The 27,394-nt window shown below is 39.4% G+C and overlaps 1 protein-coding gene across 1 annotated transcript in view; it reads left to right on the plus strand.

The window, feature by feature from the left end:
• The window catches only part of Myo3a (myosin IIIA), a 141,585-nt gene that overhangs the window by 32,406 nt on the left and 81,785 nt on the right, over window positions 1-27,394 (plus strand). The window contains exons 4-7 of the mRNA XM_059263029.1: window positions 720-796; window positions 8,008-8,153; window positions 10,557-10,622; window positions 14,016-14,171. Coding sequence (XP_059119012.1) covers window positions 720-796; window positions 8,008-8,153; window positions 10,557-10,622; window positions 14,016-14,171 — 445 coding nt within the window. The remainder of the gene's footprint in view (window positions 1-719; window positions 797-8,007; window positions 8,154-10,556; window positions 10,623-14,015; window positions 14,172-27,394) is intronic.

A 27,394-nucleotide genomic window follows, 5' to 3' on the forward strand; every position in this document is an offset into this window, starting at 1 on the left:
TGTGACTAGGTGGCTGGCCCCTGACGTCCTCCTCTCCTTGTTCTCTTGCTCCTTTTTCCTTGTTCCCAGATCTCTCCTTCTATTTATTCTCTCTGCCTGCCAGCCCCATCTATCTTTTCTTCTGCCTTGCTATTGGCCAGTCACCTTTTCATTAGACAATCATGTTTTAGACAGGCACAGTAACACAGCTTCACAGAGTTAAACAAATGCAACATAAACAAAAGTTACACTCCTTAAAATAATGTTCCCCAACAAGATAACATGTAACATGAACAAGGTTAGTAAAGTAATTGTATGTGTATTCTCAAGTCAACTGCTAACACCCTATAAAACATTTGTTTACTAGAATTTGTTCAGGGGAAAGAAGAAGATAGGAAACACCATTCAAATATGTGATACAAATCGTTTACTCTGTAGATTATGAGGAGAGTTAGAGAGCAATGTGATTGGGCAGAACAGAAACCATCATGAGAAAAGTTAAGCCTTTAGGTGGGGCTTACAGTTGGATAGAATTTGGATATGGAAAATAAAAATAGGAGGACCACTTTGCATTTTGGCTAGACAGAGATCCTGATTTAGGCTCCTTAAAGGTGAGGTTCAAATCCAGTGGCAGCTCTGAGGAACAGACTTCTGATGTGAATTTGTAAGAAAATGTGTAGCAGCTAGAACCTTTCACATGAGTAGTTAATGCAAGAAACCATCTCATCTCTTCTCTCTAGGTGTGTCTGCACAGCTCAGCAGCACCCGGCACCGCCTGAACACCTCTGTAGGAACACCGTTTTGGATGGCTCCTGAGGTCAGAGAGTTTTGAAGGAGACAAGGTTTTCCTTTACACATATGCTTTTTCTCCCTAAATATGTTGGAATGTACCACAAGAAAATGTCTACTGTGTTGTTTTAATGTGGGATTTTTTATGTGGGCAAGGAGGAACATGGGTATTCTGGGTAAACTGGGTGTGAAGGAACGCGTGAATAAGTGAAAGATGAATGTGCAGAGTCAGGTGAGGGAAAGAGACTTTTGCAGGCTATTTCTTGAAATTTACTTTGAGTTGTCAAGCATGTATCTGCACTCTGGATGTTTGTATGTTGTTTTATCTTTACTTTTTATTATTATTACTCCATTCCCATTATTATTATTTGGTATTTTGATATAGGCTGTCTGTGTCCTCTTCCTTCATTCTTCTGAATGCTGGCACTACAGTTGTCGTCCCTGTTACGTCTCAACCCACCCCCCAAAAGTGGCAGTCTGGGCTCACCTCAAGCAGGACTCTGACCCAGTAAACACTTATCATCTTCAGAAACCTTGCGAAGTGAGTTTCTGTTTGCCAGGAAAAGGCATTACTTTCCTGTTGGACCCTACAATCCCCAAATCTGGAGAGGACATCTGGTTGTCTATTAACTCAAACAAGCCTCCAACAGACTAAAGCCCTATACTAGTGCTCAGGTCATTCCAGCTAACCTGCCTTCCTCCCACAACATAACCCCTTATAATTGTCAAGACCACACCCCCACCCACACACACCGTTTTCACTATCTTCTCTACTCCTGAGACGTAGTCCTGCCAATCCCCAGCCCGCTGCCCTCTGTCTTTTCGCTCTGCTCTTCTCTCTGCCCCACCCAGTCTCACACACACACACACACACACACACACACACACACACACACACACACACACAAGAGACAGTGTTGGCATTTTGATCCCCAATAAACCTTTCTTTCTACCCACTGAGCAGTCTAGTTCAGTGATTTCACTGTGCCCTCACTTACATCCACTGTCTCGCTACATTTTGCTTTTAAATAGTAATACAAATTTTATGAGAACCCTTGAGTTTCTTAGGTCAGACTCAAGTCTGTCAACCCATGTGGTGAGTTCCTATGTTAAATCACCAGCCCAGAAACTAAGTGAAACTTTAAAAAAATTTTCTGTTATTACCCTGGGGAACTTGTAGATAAACTGCTAAAATAGCCAAAAGTTCAAGAATCAGACCTTCTCCCAACAGTCCCTATTTAATGCCTTTAATCTTTTTAATTATGTTGATCAATAAAGAACGCTTCATTTTGAAAACTCTCTCTGCATCCATTGGGAAGAGCTCTGCTATTTGTATATGATATTCTAGGGAGCAAAGAGAGAAGTGATTCAAATGCTACATTAATATTGCAAAATCTTCCAATTAAATTTGTTTGAAAATGAAATCCTGGCATGCTATTTCTGTTTAACTATTAATTCAGTTATTACTTATTTTTGAAAAGTGAAAATGTAGCATATAGGAAAAGGATACAATTTTAATAAGTGTTTTTGGAGCTCCAATGGATTAAAAATCTTTTTAACAGAGACCATATCTGAGAAGAAATGAAGTTATAGTCACGTAAAAGCCAGCACAAAATTCAATAAGAGCTTCTTCAGAATTGTTCTGATATAACATCAGTATTTTTTTTTTTTTTTGGTTTTTCGAGACAGGGTTTCTCTGTGTAGCTTTGCGCCTTTCCTGGAACTCACTTGGTAGCCCAGACTGGCCTCGAACTCACAGAGATCCACCTGGCTCTGCCTCCCAAGTGCTGGGATTAAAGGTGTGTGCCACCACCGCCCAGCAGATATAGCATCAGTATTTTTAAATGTTACAAAAGTGAGAAGTCAATAAAAAATGTAATTCTATGCCAAATATTGTGTTTTATTTGCATATATTCATAATTAAGACATAAAGTGATTGTAATGTTACATGAGAAATATTTAGGCTTTATATTTTATGTTAATTTGCAGTAACAATTATATATTTGTTTGCCTGTAATAGAAGCATTCCTTTATATATGCCTGCTAGTCACTGTTTTGATGTCATTATTTTGTGCCTATTCTCTTCTCTCTGCAATATGTGCTCTCTGATCTTAAAGAACATACTCTGAATAACCAGATTTCTAGCTGCAAGGTATCCTGTATGCACTGCTTCTGTGTTGTTAGTAATAACGTTTCTGCTGGTCTGAAGATGCTGCTCTGTGTAGAGGACTTGCCCAGCATACATGTGACTTGCCCAGTATGCATGAGGCCCTGGCTCAAGCCCTAACACCAGGGAGATCAAAGCATTTAATGACACATTTGTAAGAATTAGAAGGAAATGGGTAAACACATAGAATATGTTCATCATTAAGAAATATTTCAATGTTTTAGAAACTAATCACTTGGAAAGTAAAATTCTTGGTTAGCATTTATAATTTGAATTCTACTTTAAAGACAGCATGATTTGGTTACATAAAGCCATTCTTTCCAGTCTGGATTGAAGTGTGCCAGGATTGAAGGGTCAAGTGACCACAGCAAGTAACCATACAACTTACTATACTAATCACAAGGTAGATGTACAGATCCAAGGACAGCAGTCATGAACCAGGGATATTCTAAACAACCTGGAATGCAAGTTCACCCAGACCTACAGGGAAGTGTCCCAAGATGTGAAGCCAGACAACTGTGTGTTATCCTGAAAGATGAGCATTACCCTGATGTAACAATGTTACTAGAAAAAAAATAGTAATAAAAAAGACTATGTTAACCAGTTAGTGTGAGATGCCTACAATCCTCATACTAAGGAATGCTGAGGCCTGAGATATATAGCAACACACCAAAGAAATATGAGAAGGGTAGGGTCGACTCCATATTCTGAAACCAACTGTTTATCAGATAATAATGGGAGGAAGGATGCAAGCCCTGAGTTACATTTCTAGCACACACAACCACAAATTACATAAAGGCCAAAATGTATTTGTAGCCGGAATCTTAAAGAGTCTTATTAATAAAATCAAACCTGTGGCCAGTTATTGGGGTGAATGCTGGAAGGTCAGAGAAGCAGAACAAGCCACAGCTACCTCACCTCACCAGTTCCTCAGCTGGTCCTGTTTCCTCAGACTGGAAGCTTCTGTGTCCTCATCCCAATGGCTCTCAGTTGAACTGCTGCTCGAAAGCCTGAAGCTTAACCAGCCAAAAGCTTAACCAGCCAAATGCTTCTAGATTCTGATCTCCATGCCTTATATATCTTTCTGTTTCTGCCATCACTCCCTGAGATTAAAGGCTCACTTTTTGGGATTAAAGGTGTGAGTCACCATGCCTGGCTATTTCCAGTGTGGCCTTGAACTCACAGAGATCCATGCCTCCAGAAGGCTAGGATTAAAGGTGTGAGTACCACCATTTTCCAGCCTTTGTATCTAGTGGCTGTTCTGTCTCTGGCCCCAGATAAGTTTATTAGGGTGCACAATATTTTGGGGAACACAATACCACCACATGTATTAGACAACAGAAGAGAAAGTTCATATGTGTTTTCCCGGCTTTGGAGAGACATAGGTAACATGCATTAGATTCATTTTTTTTACTTACACAGTTCTGTGGCTGTCAGTGGATAGTTAGAACTGCTCCATCACCTCCACTGTCTAAGACAAAACATTTTTATGTTCCTAAATGAAAGGTTTTACCATGTGAGTATTTCCCTTGTCCCTCCCCTATCCTAGTCCAGCATTAATCTAGTTTAAGATGTATAGATTGGTCTATTCTGAACACCTTGTATTGATGGAATCTGAGCATGTGTCCCTTGTGTTTGGATTTTCCCCCTGGTTCATTTTCAGGGTTCATCTATGCTGTAGTACTTCTGTACTCCTGTGGATAAATAATATTTCACTATTTGTATATACCACATTATGTGTATCCATTCTTCACTTAAGAGACTGGGTTCCTATTTTTTTGGCTGATTATGAATAATAATGTCTTAATACTTAACATATGAAATTTAAAGTAAAACCTAGGAGTCTCATGCTTGCTCCTAGAACTCCGGAGGATGAACCTATAAGCACACAGGCTGACTGAGAAAGAGAAGGCCACACAGCTATGAGATAACACAGGATATGGGGCAGGGACAAGGCATACAGATGCAGACAAATGCTGCTGGTAGAGCTTGGTTCTGGGCTGTGGGCAAGTTCACAAGAAATAAACAGAAAGAAATCAGTAGACCAATGTTTAAAGGCCAGTAATAAATACATAAGTACATTATTTGTATGTGTATAGATGGTGGATAATATATCATTTATCTTTCATCTGTTAATTATCTACCACTCATCTATCACCTATCTATCATCTATCATGTACCTACCATTTTTCCATCTTCCTATCATCTATCCATCTACCATCTGTCACTTACCTATATATCATCTATCAATATATCAATCATCTATTTACCTCTTTTTTAAACACATTGATACCTTTCTATTTAGATATTCACTAGTATGGCTTTTGGTGTCACGTCTAAGGGGACTCATTCATCATGAAGAAGTAGACTCTCCTGAGTAGTGTATGTGAAGGAGTAGACTCTCCTGAGTAGTGTATGTGAAGGAGTAGACTCTCCTGAGTAGTGTATGTGAAGGAGTAGACTCTCCTGAGTAGTGTATGTGAAGGAGTAGACTCTCCTGAGTAGTGTATGTGAAGGAGTAGACTCTCCTGAGTAGTGTATGTGAAGGAGTAGACTCTCCTGAGTAGTGTATGTGAAGGAGTAGACTCTCCTGAGTAGTGTATGTGAAGGAGTAGACTCTCCTGAGTAGTGTATGTGAAGGAGTAGACTCTCCTGAGTAGTGTATGTGAAGGAGTAGACTCTCCTGAGTAGTGTCTGTGAAGGAGTAGACTCTCCTGAGTAGTGTCTGTGAAGGAGTAGACTCTCCTGAGTAGTGTCTGTGAAGGAGTAGACTCTCCTGAGTAGTGTATGTGAAGGAGTAGACTCTCCTTAGTGGTGTATGTGAAGGAGTAGACTCTCCTGAGTAGTGTATGTGAAGGTTGCCAGCTCAACTCTTGGAGCCCACACAGGGGTTTTCAATGTTTGCTGGAGTCACCAATGGAGTCCCACAGAGACTACCGAATTGTAGTTAAATGATGGGACTTTAAGCTGCCATCACCCCCCAAATAATTTGTGTCTTGTGAGATGACATTCACAAAATTCAAAACGTTTTTAATGTAAATCATGGTTTTCAAAGGCCAGTAAGATAATGCAGCAGGTAAAAGAGCTTGTCGTCATGCCTGATGACCTGCGTTCAAACTCTGGAACCCACATGGAGGAAGGAGAGAACTCCTGCAAGTTGTCTTCTGAATTCATACACACATGATCTCTCTCTTCCTCCCTCCCTCCCTCCCTCCCTCCTTCTCTCTCTCTCTCTCTCTCTCTCTCTCTCTCTCTCACACACACACACACACACACATACACACACAAATAATGTTTAAAAAATAATAGTTATCCCCACTTGGCTAAAGCAGCATAATCTGTAACTGTATTTTAGATATTTGTCCTTATCCCCATAGATAAATGTAGCTCTTAGCCCTTATCAAGGAAATTTCTCATGTAACAGATGGGGAAACCATTACAGAAAACCACAACCAATCAAATTGTATAGTTATGGAACCCAGGCCCATTGGATACATCGACAAAACACTCCTACAACTAAGGCTCAAAGATCATTGCAGAGGATTGGGTGGAAAGATTCTTAGAGCCAGAGAAACAGGGATTTTGCTGTGAGATTGTGTCTCTAGTAATTTCAGAACCTGCATCCATAGTCCACACCAGCATGACTGATTAAATATGAGCTGAACAAGGACAACAATAAACAAAGCCAAAGTGGATGGCGGGGCCACCACAAGGCCTCAAACCTACACAAAAAACTACAAAGTAATGTTGAGAGCAGGAGAAACAGTCTTCCCCAAGGAAGAGGACCGCAATTGGTTATCTAATACCAAACGGACAGCCCTAAAAACATACATACAAGTAACATTTTACAGACTGAAAAGGTTGTATTTATGTTTTCAGATATATATGCAGATACATATGTGCATGTAACAATAGTTAATGGAAAAAGAGGCCACGAATTTAAAAGAGAACAAGAAGAGTTATATGGTAGTGTTTGGAAGGGAGAGGGAAGGGGAAAATGATGTAATTGTATTATAATCTCAAAAATAAATAATAATAATGTTTTTCACAATTTGAAGCTGAATTTCCTTTTTGTGATCACTGATATTAACAAGGAACATTTATAGCAGTGGTTTTCAACTTGTGGACTGCCAACCCCTTTGGGGATCACATATCAGATAGCCTGTGTATCAGATATTTACATTACATTTCATAACAGTAGCAAAATTACAGTTATGAAGTAGCAATGAAATTATTTTATGGTTGGGGGGTCACTATAACATGGGGAACTGTATTAAAGGGTCTCAGCATTAAGAAGGTTGAGAACCACTGATTTATAGGCTTCTTGCACATTTAGAAATGCTATAAAGGAAATTAATGCAATGCTTTCTCTGTGTAGTACTGTATTACAGTATTGCAAACTCAACTCCCTCCCTTCTTTCTTTTGACTCTCTGTCACATTTGGTTAGTGGCAGTAGATTGCAGTTTGAAAATTTAGTGTGGTTCCAATAAGCCATTGTACCTTTCCATTAGTGTTTATTTTTATTGAGTTGACTTTTTTGTTAGTAATGGTTTAAGTCATTTGCATTCTTCCAAATTTTTCTCATTCATCCCCGGGTGCTTTTGTATTCTAATTGCCAGTAAGGTTCAAGTCCATTTAACTAGACTGCCCTCAAGTTGATTTCCCTTGATTCCTTCCAGTTCTCTGAGATGAACTTTTCTTTGCTGCTGGGTGATGCCTCTCCCCAACCCACCCCCTCACCCCCAGCCCCTCGGTTTGTTGAGTGAATATCTCCCAGTCATGAGCCGTGTGTTTGGTCCCATTCCACACAGGGCACCATTTCTTTCTTTTTGATAAGAGTTTCCAAACTACTCCTTTTCACAGCCCCTGTCCCCATGTATCTGCAAACCTGCTATTATATTGTCTGTGCTAAGAATAAAAATATTATTATTTATATGATTCCCTTTCCTTCCAAATTACTGCCTTTTATCTTCACTTATCAACTTCACCAGTTTAAGCACTTTTCTCTGAACATTTCTCTGCTTGCCTGTTGAAACCTTGACACTTTTTCCTTTCTGTTTTTGTCTTCTAGGTGATTGCATGTGAACAGCAATTAGATACCACTTACGATGCTAGATGTGACACATGGTCCCTGGGTATCACCGCTATTGAGCTTGGTGATGGAGATCCTCCACTAGCTGAGCTGCATCCCATGAGAGCGCTCTTCAAAATACCAAGGTCAGGTGACCAGCAGGTCCAAGATCTGCAGCCCATTTTTTCCCCCTTTTTCTTGAGACTGACTTCTCATCATGGAAATACTCAGAAGTGGTCTAGAAAGTTTAAAGACAAAGTCCCATGTAACCTAAGTTGTCCTTATTCATTATGTAGCTGAAGCTGACCTGAATTTCAGATCTTCCTGCTTCATCTCCATTGGTGGGCTTACAAATGTGCACCACGATGCCCACCTTAAAGGTGTAGCCTTAGCTACCCTTGAACTGGCCATCTAGTCTTATTACCGTCAATATTTACCTCCCTCCTTGTACCACTACAGCTAGCTAATTTCTCTGTTATTTTAAATATGTGTTGATAAGTTCTAGATGTCTCAGAAAGCCAATATGAAAAAAAAAATCCATCTTAATTATAGGTGAGCTATTTTTAGAGACCTTAAGAATTTTTTCCTGATTCCTTAATTATAAGGAAAACACACACACGGCTTGTGTTGTCAGGGATCCAGGACAGTGGGACATGATAGTCAGTAGTTATACACCCTATTAGTCAAAGGTTGTGATTTCAACATGTGAAGACATACCTGGAGTGGTGGGGGGTGGGGCACTGAATGCTGTAGTCCTAAAGAAACAATGCCATCATGTTTTATTCATTCTCAAGTGGATCCCTTTGAAATTTTTTATGTGTAATTAAAAACATTAAAAGTTGTTGAACTCAATCCCCAGGGGAGTCTTTGCCCTGGAGGAGATGGGAATGGGGGGTGGGGTGGGGGGAAGGGGGGCCGCGGGAGGGGGGAGAACAAGGGAATCCATGGCTGATATGTAAAATTAAATTAAATTATAAAATTAAAATAATAATAATACTAATAAAAAGTTTATTACTTTGGAATTTTCTGTGCAATGGGTCTGAATTACAATATTTACATCACTCTTTATATTTCAATGTCCAGTGTTATCTCAGGTCTTATAAAACATGCTGCTTATTTGGCATGTGGGGGAAACAAGATTAGAGGAAAGAGGGAATCCTCTGTATACCAGCTCTAAAAACATTTCATTAAAATTTTGAAAACATGAGAAATACATTTTTTCTAACTTCTATTGTCCTTCAGTGTATAAGGTGAAACTATACATGCCCAAGTCACCTTCCTTGTGGTATAAACCACCATGTTTAACCCCATGTTATCATCTTGATGATAAAGACACAAACATGGAGAATGGCAACCACTGATCTATTGTGCCTGGGTAACAGTGTACTGAGAGTTCTGTAAAGTGCAGTGTGCTAATTATTTCCTACTATTTCTGCTGCTACTGTATCTTTAAATGGAACTCTGAGACTACTAGCTGTAGAAACATGTTGAAAGGGAGATCCAAAAAGCCACAGTTCTAGGCACTGTGAAATTGTCAAACCTCGTCGTAAGGCAATCCGATCCGATACAGCTCATAAAAGAAAATTTTCAGTGGACAAGAAACAAAATTATTGGCTGAAAAAAGTACTTTTTTAAATGTGCAAATCAGCAGTCTTAGAATACTTCTCCGGACTGAAAGACACTTGGGCATGATCCGGTTAGATGCGTTAGCTGCACTTGGCATTAATGAGCCTGTACCGACTGTACATTAATTTCATTATAAGCTGTTTAAGGAGCAATGCAAGACTGAAGACAAAAGTATTTCCATCCCCCTAATGAAAACAAAGAGCTGTTAGAATTAACATAAAGCGGCACTTCAGCAAATTTAGCCATCATGGTTGATCAATGTTGCTTGATTACAGAGTCACATCAGGCTCACTGTCAAGTGCTGGTCCTTTGTGAGCACAGATGCACCAAAAAGGAAAAGATTTGTTCGGCTTTAAAAAACAAAAAGAATTAATAGCAAAATCTTTTAAGTGGCGTGCAGAGCTCTATAGCTAATGGTATGTTACAGATCTTTGCTTTTGTCACGTGCTTCCTGCCGTTTTTCTAGAAACAAAGGAACAGCTCCAGGAAGCATTGTGCCCTCCCTGCTGCAGCTTGCTACCTGTTCCAGGGTACCTCTATGCACCGTGGCTGTTCCTCAGAGACTTCTGTAGGACTCAGAGAGGTCAGAGAGGAAACTCTTCCCCCAGTGTTTAATAAATATTGACATTTCCTCCTAGGGATTTTAGGTAAAAGCCAGATGATTCTTTAGTAGAAAATAATAATAATAATGATAACAGGAAAATTGGGTTATATGTTAAATGCTTTCAGAGAAACTAGGAAGCTGTCATTTTATATAAAGAATGATGAATAGCTAATTATCTTTCTTGGAATTGGGAAAGGATGGCAATCTTTGATGGTACAGGCAGAACCTAGGACTGCAGTAATTCTCTGGTCTTGGGCTGCTTCTCATATTTCACCATCTGATCAATGTACAATCTCCAACCTTGATTCTTGTTTTCCAGGAATCCACCCCCTAAACTAAGGCAGCCTGAGCTATGGTCAGCAGAGTTCAATGACTTCATTAGCAAGTGAGTAGCAATAGAGTCTCAAATAAAACTAAAGCAATGCCAGCCTGCTGTAGCTTTGAACGGTGTGGATGGAGGTTTTGACGGTCGTCACAGGCATCTGAATTCTCCTCTTCTTATCTATGGAGCAGCTCCAGGGGTTTCCAGAAGTCTCTACCATTTCGTTAAAAAGAAAGAAAGGAAGGGAGGGAGGGAGGGAGAGAGGGAAGGAGAGAGGGAAGGAGAGAGGGAGAGAGAGAGAGAGAGAGAGAGAGAGAGAGAGAGAGAGAGAGAGAGAGAGAGAATGAATCTGTATTATCTGCTAAAGGTTCAATGAATTTACTCCCGCTTAAATAATGACCTCGGGGTCAAGTTCGTTCACCTCTCCATAGCCAAGGACCCTTTATCAGCCAGGAACATGCTCAGCTGCTCAGCTGCTCAGCTGCTCAGCTGCTTTTGCAGCAGCCTCACCCTCTGCATCTCCCACCTGCTCTATTACCCATGCAGTGGGTTATTTAACCCTTGATTGGTCTGCATTACTGGCTCTTAGGACAGCCAGGGGTGTGTCAATGCAGCCAGTTCATTTGAAGATCACATTTGTAGCTGGAGTTTTCCTGCCTGGCCCACAGTCAGGGCAAATCTCTTTCACCTGCCAGTCCCACAGCCTCTCAGACCCGACCAAGTAAACACAGAGACTTATGTTGCTTTCAAACTGTATGGCCATGGCAGGCTTCTTGCTAACTGTTCTTATAGCTTAAATTAATCCATTTCCTTTAATCTATACCTTGCCACATGGCTTGTGGCTTACCGGCATCTTCACAAGCTGTTTCTCATCGTGGTGGCTGGCAGTGTCTCTCTGACTCAGCCTTCCACTTCCCAGCTTTATTCTCCTCCTTGCCCCGCCTATACTTCCTGCCTAGCCAACGGCCAATCAGTGTTTTATTAATTAATTAGCAACACATTTGCCATACATCCCACAGCACACATTTATCAAAAGCTTATGCATTTCAGAGAGGAACTTCACTTGGCAGCTGTTCAGCAGAAGTGATTTGCCTCTACACAATTAGAAGTGGGTCAGCCATTCTGAAAAATGAGGCCTGCTGAACTTTTTCACAATGTTTACTGTTTTTTACCTTAAACAAAGAAGATAAGGGATGACTCCTGGTTGTAATTGGGAGGGAAGGATGGTGATGACTTGATGTGCTGACCCACTCTGCATGTGTAGCCAGGGCACATTGCTGTCACTGGGATCCTGCCAATATATCCATGTATTCTTCTAAAGACGGGAGATTTAGATGAAATAGTTTGTGGGAACTCAACAGGGATTGATAATTTTTTTAAGGGCAAGGTACCATAAGCATTTGCTATGCATGCCATCCTGTCATTCTTCAAGTCTCTGGAAAACATCACTGATGTGGCTGAGATGCCCCACAGTGACAATCTTGGGTTTCAAGAGCCTTGGATTCAGACACTCAGTGGGTCCTGGCTTAGCTGACTCACTCCCCAGTGTTCTCCTAAGACTCAGTTCCCATCTTCCCCAGGCAATTCATATTGCTTGCAGCCCGTGTGCTGTTCTTTCCTCTCCCACTGGTGACATTTCCAATGTTATTGATCTTTTCTGATGTCCTTCTGTCTAGCTGGACAATAGAGCACTGTCCCCTTCCTTGTCACTGTCACTCCTATGTCTAGCAGAGACAGGTAGGCATTGGCTATTTGGCAAAGTTGAACTTGAATAAAATAATCTGTCACTCTCCTTAGTGCAGATGCCAAAGTGCTGTAGATGTAGAAACGGCTTCATTCTGTTAAACCAAATGAAACCAAAGAGCACCTGTTCCGGTTTCTAGACAGCACCAGCCTCATTCCATAGCATATTTTAGCGTCCCTAGGGAAGGCTTTGGCTAAGCCCAATGAAATAAATTGTCAAATTATCGTCCCCGGAGGATCAATGATACAGATTACTGATGGCACTGACTGAGCCAGGGACTGGGTGGCAGCTGCTGCTCCCCCTCCTCTTCGCCATCGTCCTTCTCCTCCTTCTCCTTCTCTTCCTTCTCTCCCTTCCACTTCCTGCTCCCCCTCCACTTCCTGCTCCCCCTTCCTCTTCCTCCTCCTTCTCCTCTTTCTCCTCCCCTTCCACTTCCTGCTCCCCCTTCTTCTTCTCCTTCTCCTTCTCCTTCTCCTTCTCCTTCTCCTTCTCCTTCTCCTTCTCCTTCTCCTTCTCCTTCTCCTTCTCCTTCTCCTTCTTCTTCTTCTTCTTCTTCTTCTTCCTCCTCCTCCTCCTCCTCCTCCTCCTCCTCCTCCTCCTTCTCCTACTCTTCCTTTCCTTCTTGTTTTGAGGCACTGGAGTTGAATTTAGGGCCTCACATGTCCTAAGAAAGCACTCCTCCTGTTCTTGTTGTTGTTTTAATTTGAGACAGTGTCTAAGTTGCCCAGTCTAGTCTTAAACTCATTCTGTAGCCCGACTGAAGTTCTATGATTTTAGTCCTGTATCATCAGACCTAGCTTCTGTTTGTTTTTTCTTATTGATTTATTTTGATATCCCCAAATAACAGTCGGAGAAACTGTATCTCAGGGTCAAAGGGATTGTAGAGTATTTCATCCACTCATTCAATGCTTATAACCCTCGTGAGAAGTATGATTCCACTTTAATAATTCCACCTTGATAAGCACATGAAAATCACACTAACCTGAGATCTCTTCCACCAATAAGTCAAGGGGTTTTTGCCCCCCAGTGACCACTGAGAATTGGTCAAATCTTTCTCACAAGTATTTGAAGACAGCTGCCATAGCTGAAAAAACATCGCACATTTATTCAAATGATACCGTCCCAGACAGGTGTGTTCACTAACCTTATCCCTCCTCACCAATATGCCGTGGTTGATCCTGTCCACAGGTGTGGTATTCATTAAAATATCTGCCACATGACCTCATGAAATTTCTCCTGGCATGGAATCTTAGCCTTCTTAGCAGATTAACTTTCTATTGGGTTATCAGAAATATACTGATTAAAAGTCTTAAAAGCATGGTGAAACTAAAGAGTTTGTGTTAATTTTATATAAACATTAAGGCTTCTAATCTTGAGTGACTTGGAAAGGAGACTTTGAAATGGAGACAGAATTTTATTATTATTATTATTATTATTATTATTATTATTATTATTATTATTCGCAGCATTGCTTGCTGGAAATGAACGGAAGTACTGGGTGATTGAACTGTGGTATCACCGGAGTATGATCCCTTACAGATATGGGCACTGTTACAAACATGTATTGCATTGCCATTTCATATTTTTGAGATCTGCTTTGAATTGACATTTGTGAGAAGCATTAAGTCTGAGTAGATTTTTTTTTAAAGTCTGAATGATAATTTCAAAACTCTAACTTATTTAATAATTACATATTCCTTTTGCCAATGCAGATGCTTGACCAAAGATTATGAAAAGCGTCCAACAGTGTCGGATCTTCTGAAGCATAAATTCATTACTCAGATCGAGGGCAAAGACGTGATGCTACAAAAACAGCTAATGGAATTCATTGATATTCATCAGTGCTTGGGCAGCACAGAGAAGGCCAGGTACCTAAACAACAGTATCTCAGGTTTCTAAAACAAAGTGACTCAAGATTCCATAAAGGTTTGCTATGCAGTAGTTGCTAAGGCGAAAGGAACTCATATGTTCTCAGTGTGACTTGAATTTAATGGGATATTTGCATGGAAAGCAAATGTCACTTGTTGAGTCCAGGTCCCATCCCCCATAGTGTTGAAAATGCTTGGAGCATTTTTAAGAATGACTTTGTCAGCACACACAAAAAAAATTTATAACAGAAAGGTGGCACTAGTCTATATGTTAGCATTGCTTTTCACTTATTTACTTTTTTTCTGCAAAGTTGGGTATCTTAATGGGAAAGGGAATGCTGGGAAATGGGATGGATATGGGAAGTTTCTGTCATAGGCCGACGCCTGACTTAACAAGTCACCCAAGCTTTGTTCAGGTGTTCTGAGGAATGAAGATACATGCGTGGATGACCCTTCTGAGAAGGAATCCCCAAACACTGGGGAACAGTTTTCACACCTGTTATATTTGGCAGTGTTGAAATGAATATGTAATTGTGAAAAACCTGAATTATAATATTTTTAAGTTTTGCTTCTGAATATAATGTTTAGAAATATTCAATTACCTCAGCTAATGGGCATAGTCACTTATGAGCAACACGTGTTCTTCAAAACAATTCAAGTCAACTAAGAAGAAGAAGCAACTTAGTGAACTACATGGGCATCTCATAAGAACTGAGATGAAGGCAAAGGGCTGGCTTAGGCACGTAGTAAAGGAATCAGGACACCCCATCATCTTCCTCAAGAGCCGTCTACTACTGAAGCCCACTTACCTGGCCCCAGCATTGCCTGTAAAGTGGATTCCTGACTGCCTCCAACACTCACAAACTGACTCTGAGCTTGTCATCATTCTCCAAGGTTTGGAACCTCACATGACCATCTGATTATTTATGCCTTGGCCTTAGGCCTGAGCGCTAGTTAAAGTGTGTGGCAGAAACCAGTTGGTACCACTTCACTTGTCTCCAGGGAGAGGCAGAGTCCTACCCCTGAGTCATTTTTGGAAATTCTCCTCATCTCAAAAAGATGTTATGGGCATGGGAATGGTGGATGGATATCCATTGTATATAATATTATGCATATATATAGCATAATATTCTACAGAATATCTAATTAGGTTCCTAAAATACTTTATAAAACTTGGAAGTTTTACCTAAAAATATTATTTAAGGTATGATTTACATTCCTTAGGAGATATAGCTCAGCATCCAGTTAAATAATAACATTTTTGAAATTAAAATGTCCTTTTGTGGTATTAATAATTAGCATATTATTTTAATTTTTTCATATGTATTTAATAATCAAAATCACTTCAGTATTTTACTTGGTGACCTCTCTATGCTCATGTTGATTAACACTGATGTGTATAAATCACTATTCTGCATATGATTTCACAGAAGCAAACAGTACAAGGTTTTAGTTATTCAAACAAAGTTTAGTTATTCAAACAGGCTAACCTGTTGTGCTTAGCCGCCAAATACCTGTCTTTGTGGCACTATGTTAATTATCCTTCTTGACCCGTAGATTCAACTGAAGGTAGAGAATAAGACAACTTTGAGACACATGTCAAAGATTAACAAATGAAAGATAAACTGAAAACTTGTCCAACCATTTTGCTATAGTGCCTGGTTCGAGCTCTCAAACTATTTACCAGGTGTGGGACTTTATGCAGTGTAAAGTGACACAAACAGGATTTTAATTTTACGAAACAGAACAATGAGCTAAGAAAGCAGGAAACCCAATAGGAAGTAATAAAAGGCCTATTTCAACAACACATAGCTGATGACTCCATTTTACTTTCTATTTCCTAGGCAAGCTAACTGTTCTCTAGAGGCTTTGACAGGTATGGTAGGGGCAAGTCACCTTATGGGAAATTTGCTGTCTTCCTTAGCAGATGGGACTCTAAGATGATGTGCTAGTTCTTATATGAGCATTATGTTCAGTTCCCTTCTCCTTGTAAATGTCTCCCAACCTGAACCTTTGCTACCCCATCCCAGGTTACTTCCTTGTCCCCTTTCTTCATATTAACACCACCCCTCATCTATTATGACAACCAAACCCCAAGATTACCTCAATAGACTCCTGTTCTCTTCTTCTATTTTCCATTTTCAGTCAAAAGCAAGATTCAGTCCTGGCAAAAGGTTTTTAACAGGAAGATCTGATAGGTGGAACCTTTTAGAATCTGCTTGGGGGCTTACTCTCTAGTAGATAAATAGGACCTGCATGTAAATAACCATTAAGCAAATTTAGCTCCATAAAAGAAATCCAAATTATGTCTTGTGGAGGTCCAAAAGACACCGATTTTTTTCTAGCAGGGACAGGAAAGCTTTGAGTAGGTACTTTAAGGGATAAACCGGCTTGGTCTTCTGAAAATACAGTTGCCACAAAGTAAACCTTCTATGACTTGATCAAAATTATGAGAGTAAGATATGCTCACAGGAAGTCATATACTTATGCCCTTGTGCTCTGAAATTGGATTTGAGAGGTGCAGAGATCAGACAAACACTGAAATTTGGAGAGGTTGGACCTGCATCCTTCGCAGCAGAAGGCAGTGACCTATCCCTGCTTACAAATCTTGTGTGTAGTGCTAGACAACAGTCTTTCTTTGATTCCAAAAGTTAATATTGCCTAACCCAAAACAGGTATTGCTGTAATTTCACAGGCATCTTTATTGTTAACTATAAGGCATTTTGCTCCTTGTGTTTATTCCTGACTTGAAGTTATTGCAATTTTTGGAGGCAAGAGAGCTTAGTGCATCTAACATCCCCCTTTGGCTGGGACTTGACCTCCTACCATCCCTGTGAACCATAGTAGATGCAACTCTTGCAGATGTCCAATTTTTGTTACAGACACTTGGGTCACACGGCCTGGGTTCAGCCACCAGGGTGGCATCTCCATCCTCTAGTAAGATTCACAACAGTCAAACTAGGGACCCAGATACACATATTTCTCTTCACCCAGGTAGGCTGTGTCTTAATTCTATGGCTTTGAAAATGAGATGCGAACTATGGGTATCTCATATTAGCAAAGATTTAAGAGAACACAGCCCAGAGTTGGCTTTTATTCAAATAGGAATCTGTCAACTCCATTGCTATGACTAGTAGCTAGTCTAGAACAATAATAGAAAATAAAAAGCAGTTGATGGAGGCAATTCTAGTATTAACAAAGGCTGGTAGTGAATACTAAGTGTTGAAAGGATGATAAATTACCTTTGGGCCTGGTGTATAGTTAGCAAGTGTGATGAGCAGTTAGCAACTAGTGTTTGCGTGTTTGGGGATTAGAAATCTCTCAGTTTATGTATAAATATATGGTATAGATGTGGGTTCTCTTAAGTTGTTTGGTGTTAAGCAGCTGATAAGTGTTCTCTTGGAGAGGTCCTATGAGTAGCTCTACTCCTAAGCAGCACTAGATAAAGGAATTCAAGTAGGCAGGGAGAGAAAACATCTGATATAAGCCTGTGAGCGCTGTAATTCCAAGAGTAAGTTGTGATGATTCCCCAAAAACGACTGAAGAACATTTACATCATCTACTATCTATGCTGAATCACTGCTGAAGGAAACTGAGTGAAGGGGACATAAGCTCACACAACAGATGCCACAATGCAGAGGCACTGGATCCAGATGACGCTTGGCCTTAACATCTGTCTAAGTCCACAACACCTTTTGAATTTCCAAAGAACTCATACAAGTCTAGGTTGTTATTGCATGGTTCCTTCTTTTGATATCTAGAGAAACTGAATCCTGCTCAAGTCATCACTTAAGCATGACCTCTCAGACTGATTTTTTTTTTATGAGTTTTTGAATTCTTTACCATTGCTGGCCAATCACACATGATGCGCAGTACTTTCTGTTTGCTGTTCAACTTCTTTGGCATACTGTGTATGATTTATTCAGAATGATTATTTAATCCTAACTTCAGTCTGTCTTTGGCAAACTGTAATTAGGGTTTATGTTGCTTAGTAAGGCAGTCACTGGTCAAATAAATTATGTTCATGTGTTCCCTATGACTTTTGAGAGAATTTTATTGAGGGCAAAGACTGTGCTGACAGAGAAAGTTAAAATGGGCTTCATATTCATAGTGTATTTGAACCATTTGGGACAATGGTTCTCAACCTTCCTAATGCTGCTACCCTTTATATAGACCCCCATGTTGTGGTGACCTCCAACTATAGAATTATTTCATTGCCACTTTACAACTGTAATTTTGCTACTGTTATGAATCATATAGGTATGCAGGATATCTGATATGTGACCCACAAAAGGGTCACGACACACAAGTGGAGAACCACTGATTTGAGATGTCATCATTTAGAAAGTTACCCACTGGTGTTAATTTGTTCACATGATGATCATCGTCACTTCTGTGATGTGGTTGGGACTGTGCATGAGTTGAATCTAAATGAACTTGTAGTTTTTCTACTTGTTTCTTTTTCACTAAAGTTTAAATGGCTAAAATCATTTTGGTCCAGCTCTCGGCAATATCTATTTCTTGTCCTTTACTATAAAGGATGGAGTTAATCCAGTTTTACTTCCTCATCTGCATCTCTGTATCATCACACTGTCCTTTGACATTGTCTCTGTTTAACAATCTTAGGCCTTCTGTGACCATAATTTCTGGTGATCATACATCATCTTGTGTTTGCTTTTAAAATACCCTGAATGATTGAGCGTGTAGCTTACTTTGGTCAGTTAAAAGATATTTAAGAGGACTATGTCCTCTCCTCAGACATTACAAATGTTTCTCTCCTATCTGCTTAGTGGCATGCTTTATTCTGGAGGTAGTGAATCTTCCCTCCTGGTTTCCTTACTAGCTTTTTCTGTAAGGAATTCTTGAGGCTTGAGGGAGCTTTATCAAGCTTTATCAAGCTCCTCAATGTGGATTCTTCCTCATCAGCCTCACTTGCCTTGTTGTGTGTTGCTGCTGACTTCCTCTGGCTCCTGGAGCTAATCGATCATTTGTTCTTTTCCCCTTCTCTCTCTGGGGACTGAGTCCTATTCAGTGCTACATCTCCATCCTTCTCTATCATGATTTTATTTTCTCAATTTCTTTTTAGGATGTAACCGGTTCGGTTTTTTATCTCTTTCTCTGTGTAATTTCTTCCTAAGGTTTTATGAGTTCTCCTTTTAAAGTTTTGCTTTTTAATGAAAGGTTGCATTAGAAATGTCCTTGAGAGATAGAGGACATTTTTGTGTGAACTTTAGTCATGATTCTGCCTGTGGTGCTTCTCTCTATCTGCCTGTTGTTTATATGCGCCTTCTCTTCATCATTTTCTTTGTATTTTCTGTTAAAAGTGTATGTGGATATCTCTGTCCCTGAGTGGCACTGTGAACAGGCATGCTGTAGTACAACTAAAATAAAATTTGAAACAAAACCATTGTGGGACTTGTGGAAGGGTGGTTATAGGCAGTTAAGTTCATCGTCATGAACACTCTTGAACCAAAGCTGTATTTTTGTTGTGCTCTCTTGTCTTTCCTTGATCCCTAACCTGGAAGATGACAGTGTAGTAGCCCACAGCTGTCCCATCCCAGGCAGCACCAGGCATGTTACACTCCCTGTGGCTGACATAAATAGAGACCTAAGACACTTGCATAGCAAGTGTTCAATCCATTGAGTCATCTCCCTACAGAGAAGAATGTTTCTGAATGAAGGATAGTAGTCAAAGTTTAAAGGGGAATGTTTTATCTTTGAGTAGAATTCAAGATGATGTTTCTTTTCCCTCCTCCCTTACTGCCAGCCATGTAAAACTTCATGGTTTGCTGTTCAGTTTGTTCTGATCTCATTTGCTTCCTTGTTTATTTTCATAATCCTTGCAAAAAGAAGAGAGGGAGTGTGGGGAGGAGACAGAGGAGGAGAGGAGAAAGGAAAAAGAAGAGAAGGAGGGAAATAAATAAAAGATGAAAAGGGGAAAATAAAAAGTGCCACATTTAGCAAGTTTGGAAAAATTCTGAATCATTTTGAGGTCAGAGATCATTTATATACATATACATATACATATACATACATATATGTATACCAGCTGTGCTGTGTGTATACACAGCTGGGTTTTATTTTGAGTGAAAAATCTAAAGTCAAATTCATAATATCTTATCAAAAAGAAAGAAAAGGAAATACGTAAATATCAAACTATGGAAATTCTAGTAATAGAAACACAGAAATTGGAATAGGTTATTATTACTTGTAGTTGATTCTTATATAAATTTGCAATACTGCATTCTATTAAAATCGTGTGATATATGTATGTATATATATAAAATGTGTGTGTGTGTGCAGTCATCACTTAGCATTTACAGGGAATCAATTCGGGGGCTCTGCACAGGTAACAAAGTCCTTGGACACTCAAATTCCTTATGTAAATAATCTATGTACAACCTCCTATATATTTTAAATGAACTCTAGATTATAATACATACAAATGCTATTAAATGGTTGTTATACTGCATTCCTTAAGAAATGATTACACAAAAAATATTTATACAAGCTCTGAACAGATGCCATTTTTTCCAAATATTTTCAATCTGGATTGATTGAATTCATGAATTCAAAACCTTTGTCTATAAAGAGCCATATGTATGTGTGTGTTACATATACATGATAAACATGATGTATTATATATAAAACAAATTCTATATTTATATATATATATATATATATATATATATATATATATATATCACCTAGGCTGTCCAAAATATAATATTGGTGGTGTTCCCAAGCATGAATGATAATGTAAGCCCTTGTATTTATTCACATAGGATGGAAGGTAGTTATGTATTCCATTGGAGGAGTGCTGAATTTAGCGTGCCAAGTAAATACCAATGTAAAGTTAATTGAGTAGGCAGTCTGGTATAAGTCGTCCATACTTTGAGGAAGGGATTCATGTTAGAGATGACTTTTGAGTCACTTGTTAAATGTTCTATAGCACGGCATTGAATGACCTTATGGCATGGGTGTCAACAATAAAACATGAAGGTTAAAGATGGTGTTCTTGGAGAAACCCAGATTTAGAGATAAATAGATGAACAAGAGCTGGGAAATAGGAGATTGTGGCTCTTAGAGGAGGAACCGAGAGGAATGTGGTCTCTCACAAGCCATGAAATGGGTGTATTAAGAAGAGAAGACTCGCCTTTGCCAAACAGTGACAAACATGGAGTTCTCTAATGATTTTGGCAAGCACCACCTCAGCAGAATGGAGAGAAATGAAGGAAAATAATGAGATAAAGATACAGGAATGTGAACTTGCTTAGAGGTAGAACTGTGGAGGGATGAGAAGAAAGAGAGGCTGGGAAAGGGGGAATCAAGGGAGAGAGCTTTTACCAGTGAGAGGTCCTAGACGACTGGGTGCCTGTGGAAGGACTGGGCTAGTAATGCACAGGAGAGGAGATGGCCACAGCCATGAACAGAGGAAGCAAACATACAGCTGAAGACTTGGCCTTTGCTTAAGGTAGGGTAAGTTCCTTCATTGGAACCAGGAGGTAAACAGTAACAACAAAAAAGATGAAATGATTTCTACTTGGTTGTAATTACTCAATGAAGTATGAGCTATAATCTTTAGCTGGGGGTTCCAGTTTTCATGCTTTTATATGTAAGTTTGCAACCACATCCTCCCTTCCAGCCCAGCTACAGGTTAGATGAATATATATTTATCTCTACATACCCAGATGGAAATTCATCTATGAGGAAGTTTTGGGTCTCTGTGAGTGGAGAGGGCAGTTAAAACTTTCGTAGAGACTGGGCAATTACACCATCAATTACTCTACTTGTCAGGTTGGGCAGGCGTTTGGCTCTTGTGCACCATCAATTCAAAATGACACACTTCAGGCAAAGGAGCTAAGAAGCAGAGAAATTAAAAGCAGTCCTCCAGGGCACAGCACTGAGAGTCTGAATCCCCATTGGGACTAACAGTTGTCTCTGTTACTGAAATGTAAAGACGGATAAGGAACCAACACAAAAACATTGATGAGATTTCTGTTTGACAAGGATTGCTCTTCTACCCCAGTGGCCCCTGAATCACCTCAGATGATAGAAGTTGCTATTTACACAAGTATTTTTAACCAAAGTAAAAGCAAACAAAGCTGTTCCTTTATAGCCGTACAACTAAATAGTAAAGATGAAATTTTAACTTCAGGGCAGCAGGGGTTATTTCATTTTTCAGTGTATAAAACTAAAATACACAGAGAGCTATAATAACTACCCCCGAGGGTGTAGGTGACCTTTGACAACACGAAGAAATTATTTATAGTCTGGAGCTATGTCTCTCCAGTATTACAGAGTAAATGGGAAGTATGGTCTGGTTCACAAGCTGTACTTGTCACAAGAGGACAGAAGTCTTACAGGAGTTTGGCTCTGCTTCCTCTGAGTCTTAAAGAAAGCAAACATATAATAAAGTAGCAAGAACGTCAACCAGTTCTATAAAATGAAGACCAGAAAAAAGATATTAAACACATAAAATCACCCTGAAATACACATTTACATTCTATTTGAGCATTTAAATTGTTCATAAAAAAGAATTTTTTTAAAAAAATGAAAATAAGTTGTCTTCAGTACTACAATAATGAACATTTACTGTAAGTAAATATTCACCTGTTTGCCCAAGAAATGTATTTTGGGCACTCACCATATACAAGAATCTGCTCAGGGAGAATATGGGATTATCAGTCATAAATCAAAACAACTCTGTTTGATAAGGCTTAAGTGCCGGTGGGAAGCCTCAGACAGTGTATATAATATATGAGTAAGAGACATACTGTACTAGGTAGTTATGCACACTAAATTAAGACCAGAAGAAAAAAAAATGACAGGAGGATTGAGAGTCCTGGAGATAGGGAGTGTGATTCCAGCCTGGACATCTTCTCCTGGGGTATATGATCTTGTAACTCTAGCTGAGCAGCAGAAAGTCACATCAGGGCAGCTGATACAAGAGTGGTCTGGGTGTTAGAGACACTGCCAGCATGGAGCCACTGGTCTAGAGAGTAGTGAGTAAGGAGATTGCTAAGACTGAAGATAGATAAATATGAAAGAGAGCAAGGAGGAGTATATGGTAGAGCTTGGAGAGAGGGAAGGGAAGGGAGTAATGATGGAATTGTATCATAATCTCAATAACAAAGGAAATACTAGAAAACTACAGAAGGCAGGAGGAACAATGGAGTAGGGCTGGAGTCAGATATAGAAACTTTTCTTTGTGTGACACCTAAGAATACTGATCTGTGTTTCAAAAGACCATCCTCACTGTTTGCAGTAATTCAGACACACTGGCAAGGAAGAGGATGTCTTACAAGTCAACCATATTCTCTTCCCCTTAAACTTATAAGTAACAGTTATCTCTGTTGTTTCTCTTGTCATTGTTCCCAATACATTCACAAACACAACTTCTTTAAGAGCTCACTCCACCCAACTTCCAGTTTAATATGTAAGAGAGCTCAGAGGTCATCACTCTACCAAGCAGGTAGCAAGAAGGCGAATAGATGAAATCATCACCAATTCTTGAGTCTATCACAGAAGATTACAAGGTGAGCTGCCACCTGCAGACTTGAACTGATGAGCAGGCAGATGAGAAGAATTTCTTCTTACTGAGCAGGAACCCCTGAGTAGGAGCCTCTTTTGGAAGTGGGCTGGGATAGCAGGCAGTGTTTGATGAATTTGTGGAAACCCTATTCTGGTGAGTTGGAGGGTGAGTTGGAGAGTTTAAAAACAACAGGGATCCTAGTCCCAAGGAACTCCCACACTTCTGTTTTGCTTCTGTGAGATCAAGCAGGTTCTCAGAGTAAATACTAGAAAATATCAGAGGGAGAGAGTAAAATGAGTTCAAGAGAATGTATTTTACCAAAGTGCAGGCTAGCAAGCCTTGGGATCCTCAAGCTTCACCAATCTGGAGGAAGGGAAATAATCAAACTTCCTACCCCTCTCCAGTCATCCTGTCCAAGAACTGGAGGGGAGGTAAGAAGTCAGAGAATCCTAAGCACTTGCTAAGTTCCCAGGGCAAATGCGCTGGTTCATTTGGAGGCTCAGAGGACTCACAGCACTGAGGACTACTGCATGCTTCACTGATTCCCATACCCTCCCTCCATGTTAACAAAGGCCAGTATAGAGGTGTTCTTTTGACCCAGTGCATCTAATCTGGTTATTAAGAAAAAAATACCAGACCTAAGTAAAAGGGAAACACACATACAGGGACAACAATGTTGGGGAAAAAAAAACAAGTATTATAGCAAGATGTAGAGATGGTGGGCATATTGAGATCAAGAACTCATAGCACTGAATGCCTAAAATAGGAAAGAATATCTAAAATTCAGTGATCCAAACTTCTATTATAGGCAGCTACAAAGGTAAACTAATTTTAAAGTGTGCTGAAGAAAATACATAATTAAAAATTACTGTAGAAATCAATGACATTGAAAAGGGGAAATCAAAACAGGATATGAATAAACTAAAAGCTGGCAATTCAAAATGATCAATAAAATTGTTAAGCCTCTATCCAGGATAACTAAAAGAAAAAAGGAAAAAATTACTATTAGGGTTATCAGAAACGAAAGGGAAACCATTGCTACAGGTCCCCTGGACATTAACAGCACACAAAAGAAATCTGAAGAACTTGGTTTCAGCCTGGGGAGGGGGGGATAAGGTTGCTTCAACATACGCAAATCAACAAATGTAACACAAATAAATATAAAACAAATAAATAGACATGAAACACAAATCACACAATCATCTCAACAGATGCAGAAAGGGGCCTTTGACATTGCTCAACATCACTGTATGATAAAAATTCAGAAGAACATAGGAAAATAAGGACCATACCTCAGTGTAAGAAGGATGTGTGTAACAGACCTACAGCCAAAATTATACTAAGTGGGGAAAAGCGAAACACGTTTCTTCTAAATCCGGGAACATGACCATTGTGCCCAGTGTCACCATTGCTCTTGTTTAATATAGTGTTCAAAGTCTTAACTAGAACTGTAAGACAAGAGTGAGAAAATTAGAATAAGAGGGATCCAAATAGAAGTTGCAGTATACAAAATCAACGTGTCCAAATCAGTAGCTTTTCTCTATATCAATAGTGAACTTGGCAAGAGAGAAATCAGGAGTAAATTCCCAGTCATAATAGTTTAAAAATATAAAAATAAAATACCTAGGCATAAACCTAACCAACAAGGGAAAAGACCTCCCCTGCAAGTTTATGAATTTTCTAAAAAGAGCATAGGGAATCTTCCCAAGAATTTACAAAAGAAGTTACATGAAATTAGAAGCTTTTGCATAGAAAACAAAACAATAAACAATAAACATCAGCAGAGTGGAGAGATAACCTACCAAATCTGAGAAAAGGTTTGTCAATTGTCCACAAGACAGGAAATTAGTGGACAGACTCTAAAGAGTTAAAAATTAAACACCGAAACCCAAATCAGCCAATCAATGAATGAGCAAATAAATTGAATAGACGATTCAAAAAAAAAAAGAAGCAATAAAAATGGCAAAAAAGAAAACAACAAACAAACAAACTTCAAATTATGTTCAACAACTGCATTGAAATCCCCTCTCCTCCTTGTCAGAATGGCTAGCCCTGAGCATAGGAAGACCCGCAAATGCTGAACAGGTGAAGTAAAGAAGAGGAACTTGTTGACACTGCTGGTGGGAATGTGTGATAAATGGTGAGGTCACAGTGGAACTCACCATGGAAGTTCCTCATAAGAATAGAGCATGAAACACACGGCCCAGCTATACTATTGAGTCCCTGCTCAAAGGACACCACATAAGTGTAAAACAGAGATGCTCACCCATGGCGTGGTGCCATACCATTCACAATATCTAAGAACTGGAACCAGCCTGTATGCTCACCAGCAGATGAGTCGGTAAACAGCAGGTGGTAGATACACACAATAGAGTTTTATTTAGCTGAAAAAAAAAATAAAGTCCTGACAGTTGACGAAAAATGAATGCATCTGGATATCACTGTATTAAACAAAATAAGACAGACTGAGAAAGACAAATGCCATGTTTTCTCTCATATATAGAACCTGGGTTTGAATTACGCACGCGATCATTGAAGGGAGGGCAGGTGTTTAGAGGGAGAGAGAGAAATTTTTCAACCTGAATAAAAAGGACAAATTCTTTGAAAAAATGCAATCTGTCAAAGCTCAAAGAAGGAATATTTGAATTTGAATGTATCTGTGTCTATTAGACAAATTAAAATAATAACTGATAACATTCCAAAATTGAAAGCAGCAGACCTATATAGTTTAGACTTAATTCTACCAAGTATTTAAGGAAGAAAACTTATTTTTTTAATTATTTTAAAGTATTTTCTATACTTTCCCAGAAGACAGAGGCATGGAGAATATTTTACAGCTAACCTCACAAGGCTGCATTAGTGCCTTAAGACTGAAACTAGACAAAGACACAAGAAAACTACTAATCAATATATCTTAAAAATATATAAACAAAAATTACAACATTTTAGCAGATAAAGAGTGTATGAAATAATCATTGTCCTGTAAATAAATAGATAGCTAGAAAATGAGGTATTATTCCTTGCTTTAAAATAATCAGCTATTAAGTCATAAGAGACATGAATAAAACTTAAATGCATTTACTGAATGAAGCCAAACTGGAAAGTGTTATATTTTTATATTATTTCATTTTGATGGCAATAAAAATACTGGTAACAGTCAGCACTAGCACAGAGGAAAAGAATAGACAGGATAAAGAGAACCATTTGGAGCTATTAACTCTGTAAGACATCATAATTGTGGATACATGCTGTCATATATTTGGCAAAGTCTATAGAATGTCCTAGAACCTGTTACTAACCCTACTGTGAAGTATGGGCTTTAGTGATGATTTACCAGTGTGGGCTCACTGATTGCAAGGAATATACCGTTGTGGTGTGGAGGTGTGTTGTCAGTGATGAGCATGTGCCCTCATTGGGGCAAAGGGTGGTTAGGGAACCTCTGTACCTTCCTTCCAATTTTGCTATGGATTGCTTTAAAAAACACAGAGTATCAATAAAAAAAACAATAGTAACAAACACTCTTGAATCACATCTGTTTGGAGTGGGCTCACACTCCTTCTAGGACCCTGGCTAAGGCAAGCAGTCAATCCATGGCTTCTCTCCTGCCTCAGGCCACTGATTCCTAGTCACAGAGCCTACAGGCAGGTTCACAGTGTGTCTCCACTGGACCATGAAACTACCCTAGTTA

Source organism: Peromyscus eremicus, chromosome 5 (assembly GCF_949786415.1).
Source record: "Peromyscus eremicus chromosome 5, PerEre_H2_v1, whole genome shotgun sequence".
NCBI classification, from domain to species: Eukaryota; Metazoa; Chordata; class Mammalia; order Rodentia; family Cricetidae; genus Peromyscus; species Peromyscus eremicus.